At 48.7% G+C, this 23,788-nt stretch overlaps 2 protein-coding genes across 3 annotated transcripts in view; one reads left to right on the top strand and one right to left on the bottom strand.

The window, feature by feature from the left end:
* Positions 1-23,788, top strand: part of LOC142854240 (H-2 class I histocompatibility antigen, L-D alpha chain-like) — a 54,039-nt gene that overhangs the window by 16,456 nt on the left and 13,795 nt on the right. The gene's annotated exons all lie outside the window — the stretch shown is intronic.
* Positions 1,071-19,414, bottom strand: LOC142854230 (butyrophilin subfamily 1 member A1-like). Its single transcript, XM_075979509.1, has 10 exons — positions 19,063-19,414; positions 18,085-18,254; positions 15,817-16,164; positions 14,673-14,954; positions 14,359-14,559; positions 14,136-14,156; positions 13,997-14,023; positions 12,644-12,670; positions 2,702-2,728; positions 1,071-2,362 (listed from the first exon to the last, which is right to left on the bottom strand). Exons 1-10 carry the CDS (start codon positions 19,119-19,121, stop codon positions 1,620-1,622), a joined length of 1,905 nt encoding a protein of 634 aa, XP_075835624.1. The 5' UTR covers positions 19,122-19,414; the 3' UTR covers positions 1,071-1,619.

Raw genomic sequence — 23,788 nt, 5'->3', positions numbered from 1 at the left:
ACGACACCCAGGTACTCAGGGACCCAGAAGGGACGACACCCAGGTACTCAGGACACAGATGGGACGACACCCAGGTACTCAGGACCCAGAAGTGACGACACCCAGGTACTCAGGGACCCAGAAGGGACGACACCCAGGTACTCAGGACCCAGAAGTGACGACACCCAGGTACTCAGGTACCCAGAAGGGACGACACCCAGGTACTCAGGGACCCAGAAGGGATGACACCCAGGGACTCAGGGACCCAGAAGGGACGACACCCAGGTACTCTGAGGCCCAGATGAGACCCAAGTGTCCAGATTTTGAATGCAAATCCACATTCTGACATTTTACTCAACAACTTCAGGGGCCTTCACACAGGCAAGCAAATTAGCAGAAGACACGATGAGCTAGCTGGGGCCTATTGACCTCGGGTACCTAGAATACAGTTGGGGTTCCAAGGGATTCTCCAAGCAGATCACATTATAGTTACACCTGAAATGTCTTCAGCAAGAACACAGGTGGAGAAACCTGCACCATCTTGTCCTGCCATGAGTGCTCTAGAGGGCAGAGTCTGTGACGGGGGAGTGGAAGCATGGTGACTGCAGCAGGGACCTGAGAGCTTATGTCCTCATCCACACGCAGGAAGAGGCGAGGACGAGCTGGGAATAAGGCACAGCTTTGAATCCTCAAAGCCCACCCCAGTGATGACTTCATCAGGGCTACATACATCCTGCCCCAACCCCACAACCAATGGGAACCAAGTATCCAAACATATGGGACTACAGGGGGCATTCTCATTCATAACAACATGTATGGCTACAAAGAGAGGTTCATGGGTCACATGAGATCCTGTTTTAAAAAAATAAATGATAGATACATACATACATACATATATAGAGAAAGAGATTCATAGATAGGTAGGTAGGTACATACACACATACAAACATACATACATACATATCTACATACACAAATAAACAGTTAAAATACATGAAGTCAATCTTTAGTAAATATAAATTGTCATAGTCATATGTATATTTATGTGTGGGTAGAGAGACTTGATTATAGAATCAAACACTTTGTGTAATAAATTATTTTATTAACAGACTGACTTAGGATGAGGCTGGTCCATGGACACCTGATGCACAGGTTGTTGTCCACAGAGAAGGTCACCAAATGTAACTATCTATGGCCCAGAAATCCCACTACTGGGAACGAATCCTGAGGACAGGAAGTCATGTGTCAGAGGTCAGCTCCCCCTGATTCACGGCACACTGGTCACAAGAGCCAACATACACAGAAGACCCTGGAGTCCCATGGCCAGATGAATGAATTAAAACAATGTCCATTCAGCCCTTGGTCAGTTTCCTACCAAAAGGTATGAAACCCAGGAAAATGGCATTTAACACCAAAAGGAGCATGCCTACCCATAATTCAAACCAGCTGAAGCAATGGTCAGGGCTCATCGCCTGGTGTCTGAACACAAGACATGGACGCCCTGTTCCCACAGCCACAGAGTCAGACCTGAGAGCAGTGTCAAGGCTCCAGGCCCTTCCAGGACTCAGCCTGCGGGCTTTCCTGTGGCTTCTACAATCCCACAAAGACTCACACTGACAACTTAGAGGCAGTGAACTGCACTATGGGAGAAAAGTGTCACCAGGATGAGGGAGGAATGGGGATTCCTCCCCTGGGGGACAGTCAACAACTCCAGAGCCTGGGGTGAGCCCCTCCCCTGGAGGATTCCCAGACTCTTCCAAAGAAGGCAAAAATAACCTCTTCCCTTTCTTCTCCCTCTTCTTCCTCTTCCCCCTCCTCCCCTTCCTCCCCTTCCTCCTTCTTCCCTTCTCCTCCCCTTCTTCCCCCTCAGAGTCATGCTCCAAGGAGCTGAGAATCATTGAAACATCTCCGGACTTGAGCCTGAAGTATGGGAAAAGAGTCCCAGCGAAGGAAGCTTCACGGAAGGAGAAAATGTGGGACATCTCATTCATGTTATAGAAGGAAATGTCGCCTTCGCTGTAGTCCACAAACACCCCCACATGCTGGGGAGCTTGCCTAAAGGATAATGAAGCCCTCCCACTGTCAATATAGGCCCAGTATCCACTGCTAGACCGCCCCACAGTCCAAACCCCCTTTTTGGGACACTCTGAGTAAAAGCCTTTTCTCTCCACATCTTCCCTGCAGACCCCCAGAGTCCACTTGCTGCTGTCTCCATTCCTTATCTCCACCTCCCAGTAGCGTCTTCCAGAGGAGATGCCTTCCATGCCTAACACACAGAAGAGGTCATCCAGGCACAGAGTGGTATCCTTCCGGGTCACACGCCTCCTGTCCTGAGAGATGGCGAGGGTGGGGTGGGCAGTGTCTGGATCCAGAGTGACAGACCCTGCAGGAGAGTTACCAATCATGGGAGGTCCTCTCCAGCCCCTAAACAAGGCCTCAGCCATCCCACCTCCACCTCAAAGTCTCTTAGCTTCTTCTAGGGGGAAAAGTCCCTCCCAGAGCAGCCTGTGGCTCAAGACCATGACTGGCAAGTAGGGAAAGGGAACAAAAGGCCATTTAGGGGTTCAAGGTCACAGGGCCCTTGAGAACCAGACCCAGCTTAGTGAGCATCCCCTCTGCCTCCCAGACCACCACCACTGAGGTTGTCACCACAGGAGCTGAAGGAGGGACCAGAGCCATGGGAAGAGCAGGAGGAGTGTCCCTGAGGACCAGAGTCACTCACAGGACTGGAAGTGCTCCCTGCGCCAATCTACAAGAGAAGAACAGGTCATGTGAGGGGTTTCAGACACTGCACACATTTTGTCTGCAGCTCTTTTCTCAAACACAGTCCTGGCAGTGTGGGGACAATATACCTGCCATACAGAGAGAGACAGAGACAGAGAGAGACAAGGAGAGAGAAAATCTCCATTAGTAAGGGCAGGTCCTTGTGGCTCTCCTCTCCTCATAGGTTAACTCTTACACAGGTCTCTGGGTAGTCACAGCTTCTGACAGCTCAAGGAGACAACAACTACATTGTGCTGACTAACTTTTACATGAGCTCGACACAAGATAGGGTAATCCCGGAGGAAAGAATCTAAATAGAGAAAATGCTTCCATAGGATTCGCCTGTAGCCAAGTCTACGGGACATCTTCTTGATTGATGATTTATGTGCAAGGGCCCAGCGCATTGTGGGCAGTGTCATTCCTTGGAAGGTGGTCATAGAGAATATGAGAAAAGAAACCGAGCAAATCAAGAAGCACAGCCCTACATGCACACACACATAAACGCAAACACATACACACACAGTTACACATGCACACACAGGTACACATGCACACACACATAAACGCAAACACATACACACACAGTTACACATGCACACACAGGTACACATGCACACACACATAAACACGCACACACAGGTACACATACACACACAGTTACACATGCACACACACATAAACGCAAACACACACACACACAGTTACACATGCACACACAGGTATACATGCACACACAGGTACACATACACACACAGTTACACATGCACACACACATAAACGCAAACACATACACACACAGTTACACATGCACACACAGGTACACATGCACACACACATAAACACACACACACAGTTACACATGCACACACAGGTACACTCAAAGCCTTTCCATAAGGACTTGACAAAAGAATTCCACAATTCTGACAGAAGGCTTCAGCTTACCAGAGGCCACACAGAGCTAGGAACACCAGTTCCAGCACTACCTAACTCCTGCTAACACCCATTAAAGCCTGCCCACAAGCCCCCAAATGTAATCCTTCCCCTGGGCTCCAAATCCCAGCCTGTTATTTTGACAAAAGGCTTCTGAATTACCAGAGGCCATGCTGTACTAGGAACCCCAGACACCAAGCAGGTACCAAGAACCCCAGAGCCAGCACTGACACCCAAAACACCAGAAGTCACAAGAGTTGCAAAATCCCCAGTAAAAACAACTTACTGGATCTCAAGAATTGCTGGTCACCATAATCCCATGCCACTCAGTCCAGAAGACCAAAAAGAAAACAGAAATCAAGGGAAAAGATCTCCGTGTGACAAACAAAAACTCAGAAATCACCATGTAAATCTATAATAACCCCAAACCCACATGACGAGCATAAGAACACAATCAACAACAGCTACAGCAACATGGCATCACTAGAACCCAGCTCTCCTACTACAGTCCTGGGTATTCCAACACAGCAGAAGCTCAAGAATCTTCTCAAGACAATCCAGACCCTTATAGAGGAAATGAATAAGTCCTTTAAAGAAATCTAGGGAAACACAAGCATGTGAAGGAAATGAATAAAACCAATCAAGACCTGAAAATGGAAATAGAAGCAATAAAGAAAACTCAAACAGAGGGAATCTAAGAGATGGAAAAAGCAGGTAAGTGAGTAGGAACTACAGATGCAAGCACCATCAACAGAGTACACGAGATGAAAGAGAGAACCTCGGGCACAGAAGATATGATAGAAGAAATTGGTACACCAGTCAAAGGAAATGTTAAACCTAAAACTTCCTAACACAAAGCATCCAGGAAATCTGGGACACTGTAAAAAGACTAAACCTAAGAATAATAGGAATAAAAAAAAGATTCCCAGCTCAAGGAACCAGAAAATATTTTCAGTAAAATCATAGAAGAAAATTTACCTACCCTAAAGAAAGACACCTAAAAATGTACATGAAGCTTACAGGAAACCAAATAGATTGAACCAGAAAAGAAAACCACCACCACCACATAGTAATCAAAACAGTAAATGTACAGATGAGAAGAGAGAGAGAGAGAGAGAGAGAGAGAGAGAGAGAGAGAGAGAGAGAATATCAAAAGCAGCAGGGGGAAATGGGGAAAGGCCAGGTAACATATAAAAGCAGACCTATTAGAATTACACCCAACGTCTCAACAGAGACTCAGAAGGGCCTGGACAATGTGCTGCAGTATCTAAGAGGCCAAGATGCCAGCCCTGACTTCTATACCCAGCAAAACATTCAATCACCATAGATAAAGAAAGAAAGATGTTCCATGACCAAACCAAACTGAAATAATATCTGCCCACAAATCCAGCTCTACAGAAGATACTAGAAGGAAAACTCCAACCCAAGGAGGTTAATTATACCGAAGAAAACACAGGAAATACATAATTTGTCGCCATCAAATCCAAAAGAAGGGAAGCACATGCATGTGCACACACACACACACACACACACACACTACCAACAACAATGACTATATCAAAATAACAGGAATTAACAATCATTGATCATTAATATCTCTCAATATCAAAGACTCAGACTCAGTTCCCCAATAAAAAGACACAGAATAACAGAATGTATACAAAAACAGGATCCATCCTTCTACTGCATACAGGAAACACACCTCAATATCAAAGATTGACATTACCTCAGAGTTAAGGGCTGGAAAGAGATTTTCCAAGCAAATGGACCCCAGAAGCAATCTGTTGTAGCCATTCTAATATCTAACAAAATAGACTTCAAACCAAAATTAAACAAAAGAGATGGGAAAGGACACTTCATACTCATCAAAGAGAAATCCACCAAGATGATTCTCAAAGCTGAACATCTGCAGCCCAAATGAAAGGGCACCCACTGATGCAGGTGCCTTTCTGTATGCTGTGAATATGTGTTATTACCATTGGTTAAAAAAGAAGCTGATGTGGTCAATAGCCAGCCAGACTAGAGCCGGGTGGGAAATCCAAGCAAAAATACAGGAAAAAAAGAAGGTGGAGTCTGGGAAACTCGAACATCTGCTGAAGGAGTAAGATGCCAGGGCATGACCAGGATGCCACGGGGCACATGGTGATACACAGATAGTCATAAATGGGTTAGTGTATATGTAGAGCTAACCAGCAAGAAGCCTGAGCTACTGCTCAAACACTTATAGTTAACACTAAGCCTCAGAATTATTATTTCATAAGCACCAGCAGAGACCAGCGGGTGGGAGAGAAACTGGTCCACTGGGACTGGAGAACAGAGAAAAGCTTCCAACTACAACCCACACTGTAAGAGAAACATTACTGATGCTTAAATGACACAGCAAACCCCACATGTTAATAATGGGACGCTCAGCACCCCAATCTCACCAATTGACAGGTTATCCTGACAGAACTAACAGACATCATGAATCAAATGGGCCTAACAGATATTTACAGAGCATTTAACTCAAACACAAAAGAATATACCTTCTTCTCAGCACCACCTGGAACCTTCTCCAAAACTGGCCATAGAACTGGTCACAAAACAGTCTCAACAGATACAAGAAAGTTAAAATAACCCCTGCAAAAAGAAAATTAAAAAAAAATAAAATAAAATAAATAACCCCTGCATCTAATCAAACCACCATGGAATAAAGTTGCATTTTAACAACAACAGAAAATCTACAAACTCATGGGAACTAGGCAACTCTCTACTGAATTATCAATGGGCTAAGGAAGAAATAAAGAAATTAAAGACTTCCTAGAATCCAATGAAAAAGTATCTACACCATTCCCAAGTTTATGGACACAATGAAAGCAGAGCCAAGAGGACAGTTCCTAGTGCTTGGTGTCTTCATGAAGGTGGCAAAGAGAGTCCACACCTGCAGTTCATCAGCACATCTGGAAGCACTAGAGCAAACAAACCCAAAAGGAGTAGATGGCAAGATATTATCAACCTCAGGGGCAGAATCAATAAAACAGAAACAAAGAGAACAACACAAAGAATCAATGAAACAAAGAGTTGGTTCTTTGAGAAAATCAACAAATTAGACAAACCCTTACCCAAACTAACTAAAAGACAGAGAGAGAATATCCAAATTAACAAAATCAAAATGAAAGGGGGAACTTAAAAACAGACACAGAGGAAATAGAATTACTGGACAATCTAAAAGAAATGAACAATTTTTTCAATAGGTACCACTTACCAAAGTAAAATTAAGATTAGATATACAATTTAAATAGACTTTTAACCCCTAAGGAAATAGAAGTAGCCATTAAGTCTTCTAATCAAAAAAAGAATCCTAGAGCCAGATAGTTTTGGAGAAGAATTCTACCAGACTTTCAAAAAATAGCCAATATCAATAGTACTCAAATTATTCCACAAAATAGAAACAGAAGGAACATGCCAAATTCATTTTATGAGGCCACAATAGCCCTGGATACCCAACCCACAGAAAGACTCAACAAAGAGAATTTTAACCAACTTCCCTCATGAACATTGATGTAACGATATTACATAAAATACTCATAAATCAAATCAAGAACATATTTTTAAAAAAAAAATCACCATCATGATCAATAGTTTCATCCCAAAGATGCAGAGATGGTTCATCATACAAAAATCTATCAATGTAACCCACCCTATAAATAGACTGAAAGGAAATAACCGCATGGATCAACTCATTAGATGCTGAAAAAGCCTTTCACAAACTCCAACACCCCTTCATGTTAAAAAAAAAAAAAGTCTTGGAGTATGGGAGCCCACGTGTGACTCAGTTTCCATCTGGAGTCATTTCTGACTTAAAGAAGTCATTTGAGTTCAAGCTCACCTGCTCTGTCTTTTCCAATACCCTTGAGGGCTGTGAAAGACTTCTGATTCATCCCATAAGAAATAAAACACTCTATCTAGTGAAAAGTATACTGCTGACGACAAACCTCAGGAGTGTCAAGATAAAAAAGTAAGGCTGCTTCCGAGCAGCAAGCACCTGTTGGAGAGGAGGCTGCTCACTCAAGGACAGGAATGGTCCTGCAGTTAGATACTGACTGACGTCTGTGCTGTACTTTGCTCTGCTTTTCTATATAAGAAAGTTCTGAAATAAACGCTCGGCTGTTTGTCTGCTTGGACATGACCAGACAGACTGCCCGATTCTATCCTGTCTTCTGTTTCTTTTAGCTGACTTTTCTTTGGCCACAAGGATCTACCTATTAACCCTAGCTGACTCTGTAGGAGGAGCGGGATCCTACATTGGAGGGGTGAGGGATAAACGGGACATACCTAAACATAATAAAGGCCATTTACAGCAGACCTATAGCCAACGTCACATTAAATGGAGAGAAACTTAAAGCAATTTCACCAAGATCAGGAACAAGACAAGGCTGTCCACTCTCTCCAAATCCTTTGGCTATAGTACTCGAAGCTTTAACTAGAGCAATAAGACAACTAAAGTAGATCAATGGGATACAGATTGGAAAGAAAGAAGTCAAAGTGTCACTATTTGCAGATGATATGATAGTATATATAAGTGACCCCCAAAACTCTACCAGGGAACTCCTAAAGCTGATAAACACCTTCAGCAAAGTGTCTGGATATAAAATTAACTCAAAGAAAAATCAATAGCCTTCCTATACACAAATCATAAATGGATTGAGGAAGAAATCAGGGAGACAACACACTTTACAATAGCTATAAATGATATCAAATATCTTGGTGTAATTAGCCAAGCAAGTGAAAGGCCTGTATGTAGAGGGAGGTCCCTCAGGGCATTGCATCTGGCTTGAATTCTGCAGTGTGGGTCCAGGACTGGGTCCTGGACTGGGACAGCCTCCTGGGATGCTGCTTTTTGTTACTGTTTCTTTTGTAACTGTTACTTTTTGTGAATGTTACCTTTTATTACTGTTGCTGTTTGTGACTGTTACCTTGTAACTACTACTTTTTGTTCTGTTACCTTTTGTTCTGTTAACTCTTTTTGTTTGCTTTTGTTCTGTTTTGTTTTTCAAGATGGCATCTCTGTAGCTTTGGAGCCTGTCCTGGAACTAGCTCTTGGAGACCAGGCTGGCCTGGAACTCACAGAGATCCACCTGCCTCTGCAGCCCAGGTGCCAGAATTAAAGACAAGCGCTACCACTACTAGGCTGTTCTGTTGTGTGAATGTTACCTTTCATTACTGTTACTTTTTGTTACTGTTACCTTTGTAACTGTTGCCTTTTCTGACTGTTATTTTTTGTTCCTCTCACCTTTTGTTAGTGTGTTTGATTTTTATCTGAGTTCTTCCTGAAAGTTTCAAGGGCTTGGCAAGACTTGGTTATGAGAGAGCTTGGAAAACCAAGAAGCTTGGTGACTGAGAATTGCTTGGGCAGATGGGTCCTTCAGACAACCTCAGAGAAGAGATTTGGTTTGCAGAAACTGACTTCCAGAGAGGTGTAAATTGTGTAACAATAAAAAAGGTTTTTTGGAAGCAACCAGCTGTCAGTTCAATAGAAGCTGATATCCAGGATGCTATAAAGTCTAAAATATACTTTGGAATGACTCTGATTTTCCCATGGACCCATGCAAAACAGAACACTGACAAAAGTATGACAAGAACATCACATCTTTGAAGAAAAAATTATAGAAGATGCCAGAAGATGGAAAGATCTCCCATGCTCATGGATCAATAGGATTAATATAATGAAATTTGCCATCTTACCAAAACCAATCTATGATTAAGTGCAATTCACATCAACATTCCAACACAATTCTTTACAGACATTGAGAGAACAATACTCAACTTCAAATAAAAAAAAAAGGATAGCTCAAACAATACTGTACAATAAAAGAATTTCCAAGAGTATTGCTAACCCTGATCTCAAACTGGACCAGAGCAAAAGCAGTAGAAACTGCATGGCATCGGCATCAAAACAGACAGGTTGGTCAAAGGAATCAAATTGAAGACCCAGAAGTTAGCCACACACCTATGGACACCTGATTTTTTTTTTATAAAGAAGCCAAAATTATACAATAGAATATAGAAAGCAATGATGCCAGTCCAACTGCATGGCTGCATGGATAAGAATGAAAATAGATCCTCGTCTATCACCCTGCACAATATTCAAGTCCAAGTGGATCAAGGACCTCAACATAAAACCAGATACACTGAACCTGATGGAAGAGGAGGTGGGAAGTAGCACAGACACTGAGAGCAACAGTTAATGAATGGGACCTCCTGAACTGAAAAGCTTTTTGAGGCAAAGAATATGGTCAAAAGGAGGAAACAGCAGCCTGCAAGATGGGAAAAGATCTTCACCCACATCTGACAGAGGACTGATATTCAAAATATATAATGAACTCAAGAAACTAGACATCAGAAAACCAAATAATCCAATTAAAAATGGGATATGAATCTAAACAGAGAATTCTCAGCAAAAAAAAATAAATATTTAAAAAATAAAGAAGAGATAATGTATGTGAGCAATTCTAAGTTGTACGTTGGTCCCCATGATGCAACATCACAGAGAGTCATATATAATTTCAAGTGGATCACACAGGCCCAGCAAGACCACAAACATCCTGAAGGCCCAAACAAACTCAGAACACCTGGTCTAAACGCTCAATCACTGAGCAACCAGGTGCTCTGGAGAAGGAGTCCAGCAGGGAAAGCAGAGCAGAGAGAGAGAGAGAGAGAGAGAGAGAGAGAGAGAGAGAGAGAGAGAGAGAGAGAAGAAGAAGAAGAAGAAGAAGAAGAAGAAGAAGAAGAAGAAGAAGAAGAAGAGAGGAGAGGAGAGAGGGAGGGAGGGAGGGAAGGAGAGAGAGAGAGAGAGAGAGAGAGAGAGAGAGAGAGAGAGAGAAAGAGAACACCAATAGACCAGAGGACTAGGAAGAAAAAGAACTCAAAGCTGAGACAAAAGCAGAGGAATTCCAACTATAAGGAAGACACAGGACCAAAGACTAAGAAGTGAGTTCTGAGCTGCCTGACCTGACTTCTGGAATCTTCCTTGCACAACATCATCATGACCTCCACCAGTCTCTACCTGTAGGCCCATATTTCTATATGGTATGGCTGCCAGGCTCTAATGCCATAGTCAGTATCTGAAGTGGTCACATAACCTTCCAGACAGGCTGTCTCTACCTAACAAAAGGTCAGGATGTGGTTTTGCTCCTTTCTTTGTATTTGGAAGATGCCTGATAGAGATGCTGATTCAAGTCTACCTGATGTGCCAGCTAGTGTACAAAGCCGACAGGTGTGACTAAAAGCCATTTGTCTGGTTACCTAGGAGGCAGAATACTAATGTATTTACTGCTCAGTTTATGTTTTTGGAATAAAGGCTGTTTGGAGAATAAACGAGGAGGAATTCTTCAGGATGTGAACTCAGGATTTCATGAGGGACCACTGAGAATCTCCCTCCCAATAAAACCATGTGAGTTGTGTCTTTATTCCCGCGCTTCCGCGCCAGTCCAGAGAGAGATAGTTTTTGTTGGGGTCTGGTCCAGAGAAATACTTTAGAGTCCTGGCTAGCAACAGAGCCCAACATCTACGCAAAGCTGAACTGGCCACTAACCCTGCTCCTAGAAGATGTCCACCGAACCAGGTGACTGCAGACTGGGCCATGCTGATGCTGACAATGACTTACACCAGAGGACAAGCCAGAATGCATTCTGTGAGCCCGAGGAGGCTCCCTGTGGTGTTCTGGTGGAGGGTCAGCAGTGACAAGGACAGAAGGACACTCACCTCATCCTGCCAGAGAGTGGGTGGGGACACACATGCACACATAGAGAAGAGGATGACGGGAGCTGGAGAAGGTGAGGAAACATGAGAGCCGGTGCTGGGTGAGGTGAACACATGTCTGTACACAGGGACGGGGTACCAACGACAGATCAGAGGAAAGTCCACATGAGCACAGAGCGTGGGAACACAGACACAATGGCCTTCATCAGGGTTCCTTAGAGAAGCATGAGCCAAGGATGAGCGGCCACAACACTAAAGAAAAAATCCCTCTCCCCCAACAGCCGTGAACTGTCTACATATGAACTGGGGAAGAGCCTGATTAGGAGGCCTCCCCCAGTCCCCTTCATCTGCCCCATAGAGAGGGTAACAGAGATGACGTAGCGAGGATAATGGTGCTTGTCACCAACCCAGACAACCTGAGACTGATCCTGGGGACCCACTTCATGGAAAGAAAGCAAAGACTTCTGGAAGTTGTCCCCTGACCTCCACACTCATGTCAACACACACACACACATACACACATGCATACACGTGCACACACACACACACAAACATACACACATGCATACACGTGCACACACATACACATGAACACATGTGCACAATACCACACACACATGCATACACATGCACACACACACACACACACACTTACAGAACACACACAGAGTGAGAGAGAAAAAGCATCTTGGGAAGGGCAGGCCGTGTGACTCCTCTCTCCTAATGCGCCCGTCTTGTGCAGATGTCCTTTGGGCAGTCACTGCTTCTGACAGCTCCAAGGACAATGGCTACATTGTGCTGACAAGCTTCTGTGCCAGCTTGGCACAAGGTAGGGTCATCTGGGAAGAAGGAATATTAACTGAAAAAATGCTTCCATAGGATTGGTCTGTAGGCAAGCCCATGGGAAATTCTCTTGGTTGATGGATGATTGATACTGGAGAATGCAGCCCGTGGTGGGCTGTGTCATCCCATGGACAGTGGTCATAGGAACATGGGAAAAGAAACAGAACAAGCCGGGTGGCTAATATGGTACCCAACAGTCCTCCACGAACTCTGCATTCGCTCCGAACTCCACATCCTGCCCTGTGTGACTTCCTGCCTTGACTTGCTGTGGTGTGGACTGGAAGTGTGAGTCACACAACCTTTCCTCCTCAAGCTGCTTTTCCTCACTTAGGGGAAACCCTAAGACCCGTGTTCTGCCCAGAAGACAGCAGTCTCCAGAGTCACGCACCTGCATACAGCTGGGCCTTCCTCCAGGCTGCAAAGGAACATATTCTCCTGAGAACCAATCAGAACAGCCCACTCAAACAGTCCACCAACCCATCCTCCCTCCATTCTAAAGGTGAGGTTTACCTAGGAGGAAAGAGGACCCCGGGGGAGCTGGCTCCTGCAAGATGCAGGGGCAGGAGAATTGGGGAAATTACATGGACCAGGGATAAGAACGATGGTGCTGTAAGGCTAATCTCCCATTGTCCCAATTCTGTGTGGCTTTTAAACTCTCAACTGGCTCCTTCTACTCCAAAAATCAAAGCTAAAATAGTAGTAGTAGTAGTAGCAGTAGTAACAATCTATAATTATTCAGTTTCACTCTTAATTAAAACCTTACAATATAGGAAAAAATCTTAGAGAATAAAATACAATTATTCAATAGTTATCAGAAACCATGATGACCTCAGCACTTCTTGGAAAGGTGGATTTGGAGATGTGCTGAAAAGAAGAATGTGTGTACATGGACAGGAAGTGAGTTCTGGGTGAAGCGCCCACTGCTCCTCATGGACACTTAAATATCTCTAGAGCAGGGCACCACTATTCCACGGGCACCCCCCTCACCATCCCTTCCCACTCATGTCCGCAGCCCCGACACTGCCCGTCACTTTGATCAACACCTTCAGAGCTGAGGGAACAGATGACTCCCTGGGGGATGACTGTGGAATGGGTGGAGGTCACACTCCAGGGTCTGTGACCTGATTCACGTATAAACATCTTCTGAAGGTTAGCTTTGTGTCAGCTTGGCACAGGCTAGAGTCATCTGAGAGGAGGAGACTCAGCTGAGAAAATGCCCCCATAAAAACGCTGCAAGCAACGCTGTGGGGCGTTTTCATGGTTTAGGATTATTGTAGAAGGGGTCAGCCCACTGAGGACAGTGTCACTACTAGGAAGGGGATCCCGGAGAGGACCAGCAAGCAGGCTGAGCAGGCCATTGGGAGCGAGACAGCAAGAGGTTGTTCTCTGTGGTCCCTGCTTCAGTTCCTGCCCCAGGTTCCTGCCTGCATCTTCACTGAAAGTTTAACCCTGTTGTTTGGCCCCCAGGGCAGGCAATAGTCCAGAGCTAATGGAGACAAAAGTCAACAATACAGACAACAGGCATTGGTGGGAATAAGGCACCGGGGCACAGGGCACATTCAGAGACCCAGGTCTTCCAGCTCTGAGCAGAGATCTGAAAAGCCCATAGAACAGGCTTCCCCATCCCAGAACCTTCCACTTCTGTCCCCTCAAGGGGTTCCCATTCTGCCTAGAATCAAGGAGAGGGCACCCCTGGGCGCATGTGCACAGGGAACCATGGGACATTGGGGCAGTCACTCACCAGCCTTGTAAGCTGCCTTCCTCCGGTCTGAAAAACAACATGAGGACTCAAGTGAGCTGCTGGGCTACGGAGGGGACACAGAGTCAGGAGGAAAAGCATGGGGGGACACACGGGGCTCAGGAAGAAAAGTGTGACTCACCCAGCTCCTCCTGGAGTCTACCTGAAAAATAGTGAGAAGAGAGGATCTGTACACTTGGCAGAAAAACAGGAAACAATGTTGTTTCCTACTAGTCTGCACTAGAGCCAGCTGACCCCAGGACTCCAGCCCTGCTCCTAGGGCTCCAGGGGCCACCTACTCTGATCCCAGAACCCTGGACTTCCTGGAGACTCTGGCCCAGTCCTTCACTGCCATCAGGACTTACACGCTGTCTGCAGCGCATGCTCCTTTGTCTTCCGCAACTCCTCCTGCTCACGCTGCAGATTCTCCCATTCCTGATGACCCTGCAGCCTTGCACGCTGCTCCCATATGAGAAAACAGCAAGACCCTAGGACTAGAAGTCCCATCACGGTCATGCTCACAGCGAAAGCTGGCATCCAGGGAGAAGCCTGAGGGAAGAAGGGCTCTGTGGCCCAGGCAGAGAGCCAGTGAGGGGCACACCTGAGGACAGCCAGCCCAGCACACTCCAGAAAGGACATCCTCTTCCCGAGCTCTGTAGGAGTGAGGAACCGCCCTCACCTGGGATGAACATGGCCATGGCCTTCTCCTGGCCCAGGATGGGGTTGAAGGTGGAGCAGGTCACACTCCCCAAGGACCTGTCTCTCACCACCAATGTGCTCTCCATGCTGAACAGACCTGCAGCATCTTCAGTGTGGGTCTCAGAGGATGCTGGGAGATTCTCCCCTCTGGAGTCTCTCCACTGCACCTGGGGCTTCGGGTACCACCCTGAAGCACTGCACACCACACAAACACCACCATCTTCTGTACCTTTGATGTGCACTTCAGGGACAGAGCCCATCCCTGCAGGAGGACACATGTGAGGACCCTAGAAGGCACTTTAGGCTCAGGGACCCCAGGATCACCTGTGCGTCTCATAGGAACCTCTCATGGGAAACACAGGTATTGAAGAGGAAAGCCCTCCAGGGCTGGGACCAGGATTTGTCCCCATTGCTCAACAGCAAAAAAATAACAGTGTCCACTGCTATGGGAAAGAGGGCACGGGTCCCTCTTCTATCAACCACAAGACCCAGAGGAACTGAAAGACATTGAACCCCAGAGCCCTGAGGTAGAAACCATCACTCCGTCTCCCCATTCTCCACACACCTGTGACCCCCAGGAGAGCAGGACACCCAGCTCCACCCAGGGAAGCCCTGAACGCCCTCCCTTCCTCTACCCGATCATTTGTCTAAAGCATTGATAATTTCTCACTGATGCCTCTTTGGAGCTCTCTGACTTTTTCTGCCTACGCCTCTAAAATATAAAACCCAACAGCTGGTGTTTACCATGACATTGGCAGGATCCCTGGTTCCCAGAACAAGGCCCAGTACATTTAGAGACTACACATAAAGAATTTAGATTAAAATAACCTATATAAGAATGTATCACCTTTTTCTCATCTCAAAAAAAACTTAAAAAATAAATAGAAATAACAATGATGGCCCAGAGCTTGTATGGCAGAGCATGCCTGTGAGCCCAGAACTAGGAAGAAGCAGGAGGATCCAACGTTCAGGGTCACCCTCCACTACACGGCTGGCTTCACCACAGTCCGGTCTACATAATTCATTGCTCAAAAATATATTAGGGAGCTGAGTGACATGATCCCTTACTTTCCTCCCACACACAAGTCCCCCAACATCTTTAGAACAGGAATCAGTTAACCAACCTGCCACCTTCAGCTCCAAGATGGCCTCTTCATAGAAGAGACCCTGTCTGAAGAAGCAGACATACATCCCTCTGTCTGAGACCTGGACATTTCCGATGCGCACAGCAGCCTTGCCTTGGTGGAACTGGTCCTTCACCAGCGAGGTGCGTCCTGAATACCCAGCCATCTGCTCTTGCTTCTGCTCTTGTTGGTCCCGATAGACAAACACTGCTTCTGAGAATCTGGAGCGGAACCACCTGAGCTCCATCTTCTCCACACTCATGGCTGGAGACAGGGAGCAGGGAAGTATGGCTTCCCCACCTGGAGCAGCCACGATGGGGTCTGAGGGACCCAACACCCGGAACTGCTCTGTGGACACAGATGTCACCGTGAGAGGACTGAAGAGACACAGGTTAAAGCAGAGGACACCCACTATGACACGGAATGTCCTGGGACCAGGAGGCAGAGGCAGGTGGATCTCTGTGAGTTCGAGGCCAGTCTGGTCTACAAGAAACCCTGTCTCAGAGAGAGAGAGAGAGAGAGAGAGAGAGAGAGAGAGAGAGAGAGAGAGAGAGAGAGAGAGAGAGAGAGAGAGAGACTCCCCACTCTGCCTGTGCCCCTGGCCCCAGACCCTTCCATTAGGAAACCTCTTGGGATTTCACTCTCCAGCTTCCATGAATCTGGTCCCAGGGGACCTTTCAGGTAACTGTGTCTCAGCCCAGAGCTCAGGCTTGAGTAGGTCTGGGCTGGGCCAAGATCCTGCCTTTGTAAAATCCCTGCAGATGCTCACACCTTGGGTTTGAGAATGCACCTTGAGAAACATAGTTCTACCTGGTCTGTCTTAGACCACACACAGGAAACTCATAACCTCCAGCCCTGCATTCACTGTATTAGAGCACATCTTCCTCCACTGAATTATACGTGAACCTTAAGACACAGAGCAGAGGCCTGGAGAGAGGGCTGAGCAGCCAAGAACACTAATTCCACTTGCAGAGGACCCGGGTTCCATTCCCAGCACTCACGACTGTCTGTAACAGTCTGCTAGACTCTGTGGGCATCAGACATGAAGGGGGCACACAGTCATACTTTCTGGAAAAAGCAGCCATATACATGGAGCCAAAGGCTACTTCTGTGAAAAAAAAATCACCCAGCACTACCAGGAATCCCAATTGCCTTTTGATAAAGAAGAAAGATGGCTGCCTCAGTCTGAGTGCTCTTGGTCCTCTAGCCCAGAAGGACTGTGATACTGGGACTGAGGGTGCCATCTGCTTCAGGACCTCCCATCCTCACCCCTGCAGGACCTCCCACACTCACCCCTGCAGGACCTCCACCCTCACCCCTGCAGGACCTCCCACACTCAGGCTATGCAGGACCTCCCACCCTCACCCCTGCAAGACCTCCCACCCTCAGGCTATGCAGGACCTCCCACCCTCATCCGTGCAGGACCTCCCACACTCACCCCTGCAGGACCTCCACCCTCACCCCTGCAGGACCTCCACCCTCACCCCTGCAGGACCTCCCACCCTCACCCCTGTAGGACCTCCCACCCTCACCCCTGCAGGACCTCCACCCTCACCCCTGCAGGACCTCCCACCCTCACCCCTGCAGGACCTCCCACCCTCAAGCAGTGCAGGACCTCCCGCCCTCACCCCTGCAGGACCTCCCACCTTCACCCCTGCAGGACCACCCACCCTCACACCTGCAGGACCTCCCACCCTCACACCTGCAGGACCTCCCACCCTCACCCCTGCAGGACCTCCCGCCCTCACCCCTGCAGGACCTCCCGCCCTCACCCCTGCAGGACCTCCCACCCTCACACCTGCAGGACCTCCCGCCCTCACCCCTGCAGGACCTCCCACCCTCAAGCCAAGCAGGACCTCCACCCTCACCCCTGCAGGACCTCCCACCCTCAGCCTTGCAGGACCTCCCACCCTCAGCCCCTGCTTCTCTCTGCCTGGCTCACTCTGCTTCAGCCAACCCTGGCCTCTGCAGCTCCTCACACCCCTGGCACACTGCCAGCTCCAAGGCTGTCTTCCCAGCTCTGCTCCCCAGGTAGGGTGTGGCCACTGTGCGCAGGCTGGGCGAGGACTCGCAATTTTCCATTCCCAGCCTCTTGAACGCACATGCAAGCAGGCTCAGCCTAGATCTTATTAGTAACTCACTGTAAATGAATCACTAGAAAACCCCTGGGTCCCAGTATTAATGAGTCTGTGCACATCTGAGCAGCCTGGTCGTGGCAGATCCCGGTCACCGCAGGGAGACATGGGAGAGAGAGCAGAGCACACTCACCTGTGGACGTCCGGGTAAGCAGGTGTGCAAGGACAAACAGGCAGGTCACACAGCGGGGCAGAGCATGCTTGCGGCAGTTGTCCATGTCCTTGGAGCCGGGGAGACACAGGTGAGGAGACCAAGACCCTTGGGCTGCAGCAGGAGGCAGGTTCCACACTGAGCTTGGACACCTGAGCAGGGAGAGGATCATCAAGGCAGGTGTCAGCCCCACTGGACAAAACACGTCTACACTACCAGGCAAACACCCATGCCCGGGTCCCTCCCAGCCACACAGAAGAAGACTGGGGAGCTGGGGACATCCAAGTCCTCTGAGAGGAAGCCATTCCTTCGTTTCCACCCCATGCCCAGCCACAGTGCAGCCAAGCTCTGCCCAGAACCCAGGCCCTGCCCTCTCAGCACCCCGAGGAGAGCCCAGAGGAGACACCGTCAATCCCACTCTCCACGTCCACACTGCCTGTGACCCCAGACACGGAGCCTGTGCCCACCCCTCCCTCAGGGACAGCATGGCCTCCTCCTGTGCTTCTGTTGTTCCATAACTGTGACCAGGCATCATCTGGGCAGCTCCAGAGACAGACGTGTCCCCGAGGAGGCTGAGCTGCCCATCACGAGGGCCTTGGATGAGCTCTTGGTTGTGGAGTTTTCCACACCACAGTCCCAGCCCAGTTCGTTCCATGGTTCCAGGCCATCACCCCACATTTGGCAGATGTCTCTCTCACACACACACACACACACACACACACACACACACACACACACCCCACAGACAGGTTTATTCTCCTCTCTCTGTCCTTGATAAAGACCCTGTGTGGTACAGACAGGCTTGAAAAGAACATGAATAAACCCTAGTCTGCCCCAATCACCGCTCTTCAGAAGGTTAGGGGAGGGGACAGCCTAAAGGCCTGAGAAGGACAAACTCCTTAGAAGATTTGAAGGTGTCTCCAGGCCCAGTCACCAGGCACGTGACCTGCTGAGACTCACCTAACATAAATTCCCCTCTGGTTTCTTCCTCGGGCTCCAGGTATCTTCAGAGCAAACATACCTGCTTCTCTTTGCTTGCAGCTTTGAAAGGACTTGGCTGCATGGGGGATGGTTCAAGATCCTAGAGGACTTAGTAGACCGCAGATCTTCCTCCTGGAGTTCAGCCCTGCTCCACGGTGCTCTCAGAGGGCTAAGCTCAGCTCTCCCCAAAGCCAGGCTCTGCTTTCCACATCTCCATCAGAGTCATGGTTCCTAGGCCAACAGACAGGAAAGAGAGCCTGGCATGAGCTGTCATGGCCTCTGCAGAGACTTTGTCCCAGCCGGCTCCAGCAGAGCGCTCCCAGTCAGTAGAGCAATGGGAACACCGAAACTGAAAGCTGATGTGAACAGGGTGTGTGTTCCTTCTGCTTGTTCCTTTCTCTGTCAGGAAGAGGTGAAAGTTCATCTCACCACCCCACTCCAGCCCACTCTGCCACCAACAACCCCGCCTGTTGGGGAGATTCCTGAGCGAAGCACGATTAATAGAAACTCAGAGAGAGAAACTGGGGTTCAACCTGAAGATCTGAAAAGCAAAGCAGTCAGACTCTGCTCTTACCTCGACCTCAGGTGGAGAATGGCGATCCTGCTCCAGGAATCTCAGGATGGGACTGGGACTGAGAGCTGTCTCCCCCTGTGTTATAATCCTCTCTGGGCTTAGGTTAAAGATGTGCACCGCTGGAATTAAAGGCATGCCCCTCCCTCCCTGTCTCTATGGCAGCTAAAGGTTGTGTCACCACTGCCTGGTCTGTAAGGCTGTAAGGCTGACCAGTGGGGCTGTTTTCTTCTCTGATCTTCAGGCAAGCTTTCTTTATTAAAATGTAAATGAAATGCTGACACCCGAGGCCAACACACAGTAAGGAAATGCTCTGGGTGAGAGAAGGGGGAAAGGAATCCTCGCTGAATCTCTGTTCAGCATCAGGAGCTGGGCTGGACTCACCAGAGTTATGTCAGCCCAGTCACAACTGCGGACAGAGACGATGCCATGGGTGCTGTTCCAGCTCCAGGAACTACTAACATGAGGGGAAGGTGGGTCGTTCAGAAACCTGTCCTCCCTGTGCCTACCCCATCTGCTTTACCTAGAGTTACAGAGGGTTCCGGGACACCATGTGGCTACTGGGCCAACAAGGGCTCCTAACCACGGAGCTGTCTCCCCAGCCCCTTGAAAACAACTTCAGATTTAGGGAAAGAAAGCAAGGCTGGCACAGAATCCTCACCTGCAGTCATCCCCAGCCCTGCCCAACCCCCACTGCACACAGCACAGACTCAGTCATCCCCAGCCCTGCCCAACCCCCACTCCACACAGCACAGACTCTGTCATCCCCAGCCCCGCCCAACCCCACTCCACACAGCACAGACTCTGTCATCCCCAGCCCTGCCCAACCCCCACTCCACACAGCACAGACTCAGTCATCCCCAGCCCCGCCCAACCCCACTGCACACAGCACAGACTCAGTCATCCCCAGCCCAACCCCCACTGCACACAGCACAGACTCAGTCATCCCCAGCCCTGCCCAACCCCCACTGCACACAGCACAGACTCAGTCATCCCCAGCCCCGCCCAACCCCACTGCACACAGCACAGACTCAGTCATCCCCAGCCCCGCCCAACCCCACTCCACACAGCACAGACTCTGTCATCCCCAGCCCCGCCCAACCCCACTCCACACAGCACAGACTCTGTCATCCCCAGCCCTGCCCAACCCCCACTGCACACAGCACAGACTCAGTCATCCCCAGCCCCGCCCAACACCACTGCACACAGCACAGACTCAGTCATCCCCAGCCCTGCCCAACCCCCACTGCACACAGCACAGACTCAGTCATCCCCAGCCCCGCCCAACCCCCACTCCACACAGCACAGACTCAGTCATCCCCAGCCCTGCCCAACCCCCACTGCACACAGCACAGACTCAGTCATCCCCAGCCCTGCCCAACCCCCACTCCACACAGCACAGACTCAGTCATCCCCAGCCCCACCCAACCCCCACTCCACACAGCACAGACTCAGTCATCCCCAGCCCTGCCCAACCCCCACTGCACACAGCACAGACTCAGTCATCCCCAGCCCTGCCCAACCCCCACTGCACACAGCACAGACTCAGTCATCCCCAGCCCTGCCCAACCCCCACTCCACACAGCACAGACTCAGTCATCCCCAGCCCTGCCCAACCCCCACTCCACACAGCACAGACTCTGTCATCCCCAGCCCAACCCCCCACTCCACACAGCACAGACTCAGCAGGAACCTGCAAGGAACCTTGGACTCCAGGTGCCTTGATGTTATAAACCTTATCTCCTCCTGGTCCCCAGTCTATACCTTCCCTGGGGGAGGGGAGGAGAGACTATGACCAGGAGCAGATCAGACAGCCTGAGTGAACACTAACTGGCCTGACCGCTTGTTCACTGTGTCCTCTCCCAGGGCACTGTGGTCACATCAGCTGCACTGACCATAGCACTGGTACAGAAGCCACAGCTGGCTGTGCTGGTGGACACGTGATCCTGAGGCTGTGGAGTGAGGCAGGCCTGCCCTCTCAGTGCTCAGAAGGGAGAGGCCGGGTGATCAGGAACTCAGGGACATCCCCAGCTACAGAGAGTTGTGGAGGCCGAAAATGCAGGCTCATTTCCACCTTGTTGAGGGTCAGAGAGTTTGGAGATTTGACAGGCATAGTTGCACCTTCTAACTCAGGAGATGATTGCCTGGTTCTATTGAAATTAAGACAGTTACATCCCATCCTGACAGGTGGTCAGGATACACAAATGTGCTTCTGCTCCTTCTTCAGTAACTATGAGGTCAGCTAGGGAAGGGAAGTCCTCAGCATATGTGACCTAGACCTCTTTTGCTACCTAGACAACAAAATGCTGATGATTTGATGTCTCAGAGTGATGAAACCTTTGACTGTGTGAGTTATCCTTTGTATCACGTTAATAAAGCCTTTGTTACCTCCTTGTCCCCATTTATATTAAATATAAAAGCTACAAAATAATAAATGCCGGTAAAACTTCAGGATTTTTAACTGAAATGCCCTCCCAACACTTTCTATATTTTCTGTCGTATTATTTTAATTCGTCTTCAAATTCTTTGCTTATATTTCTTCAATTCCCATGCCCCTATCTTGTCAAAAGTGTTTTATTGAGGCTGGTCCTTGACAGAGGGTTCAACACCAGCCTGAGCTGTGTGAATGCAGTCTCAGAAGGTGAGAGGCTGGGAGGCAGAGACACTTTAACACCAGCACAGACAGAGCAGATGGACCTCTGTCTGCCTGAGTCCAGCCTGGTCTAAATATTGAGTTTCAGAACAGCTCCATAGAGAGAAAAGAAAAGAAAGAAATAGAGAAAAGAAACCACAACAAAGTGCAAGAAGGGGTGGATATGATTTAGCAGATTATAAAAGCAATGGCCACCAACTCTGACAACCTGAGTTTCATTGCTGACTCCACATAAGGTCAGAGAGCACTGACTCCACGATCCTATGACTCCCGTGTGTGAGCCACGACACGGACACCACAGTCTCCTTTCCCTGCACTCACACCCATGCACACATGTAAAACATATTAGATGAAGAATGGTTTCTTAAATCTTTATTTTCATTCAATATGCATTCATATCTTCTTATGTTTGTGTATGTGTGCCTCATGCGTGCCTCGTGTGTGTCTCGTGTGTGTCTCGTGTGTGTCTCGTGTGTGCCTCGTGTGTGTCTCGTGTGTGTCTCGTGTGTGCCTCCTGTGTGTCTCCTGTGTGTCTCATGTGTGTCTCCTGTGTGTCTCGTGTGTGTCTCACGTGTGTCTCGTGTGTGCCTCGTGTGTGTCTCGTGTGTATCTCATGTGTGTCTCGTGTGTGTCTCACGTGTGTCTCTTGTGTGTCTCGTGTGTGTCTCGTGTGTGTCTCACGTGTGCCTCATGTGTGTCTCGTGTGTGTCTCGTGTGTGTCTCGTGTGTGTCTCGTGTGTGTCTCGTGTGTGTCTCATGTGTGTCTCGTGTGTGTCTCGTGTGTGCCTCGTGTGTGTCTCATGTGTGTCTCATGTGTATCTCATGTGTGTCTCGTGTGTGTCTCATGTGTGTCTCGTGTGTGTCTCATGTGTGTGTCTCCTGTGTGTCTCATGTGTGTCTCCTGTGTGTCTCGTGTGTGTCTCACGTGTGTCTCGTGTGTGTCTCATGTGTGTCTCGTGTGTGCCTCGTGTGTGTCTCATGTGTGTCTCATGTGTGCCTTGTGTGTGCCTCGTGTGTGCCTCGTGTGTGCCTCATGTCTATATCACGTGTACCTCGTGTGTCTCATGTGTGTCTTGTGTGTATCTCATATGTGCCTCGTGTGTGTCTCGTGTGTGTCTCATGTTTGCCTGGTTGTCACAGAATCAGAAGCTAAAAATGTGAGGAGCTGTGTGGAGCTGGGAACTGACTCCACGTCCTCTGTGAGCAGCCAGCATTCCTAACCACTGAGCTGTCTTTCCAGCCACATAGAGAAGTTTACTGGCTGGGACACACAGGCTCCTCTCACCTGCTCTATCCTCACTGCTCCTGATCACCACCATGTGTAGCATGAGGAGGAGACGGGGACCAGCGGTGGAGGCAGCGGTGATGAGGACTGCATCAGCCTGTGGGCAGGGACTCTATGGTGCCTAGTTTTGTTCCTCAACTTGACTACATCTGGAATTAAGCAAAACCGAAACATTGAGCCTACACCTCTAAGGGAG

The sequence above is a fragment of the Microtus pennsylvanicus genome, chromosome 7 (genome assembly GCF_037038515.1).
Source record: "Microtus pennsylvanicus isolate mMicPen1 chromosome 7, mMicPen1.hap1, whole genome shotgun sequence".
Classification (NCBI taxonomy): domain Eukaryota; kingdom Metazoa; phylum Chordata; class Mammalia; order Rodentia; family Cricetidae; genus Microtus; species Microtus pennsylvanicus.
Note: the sequence above shows the minus strand (reverse complement) of the source record. Positions and strands in the feature narration are given on the sequence as shown.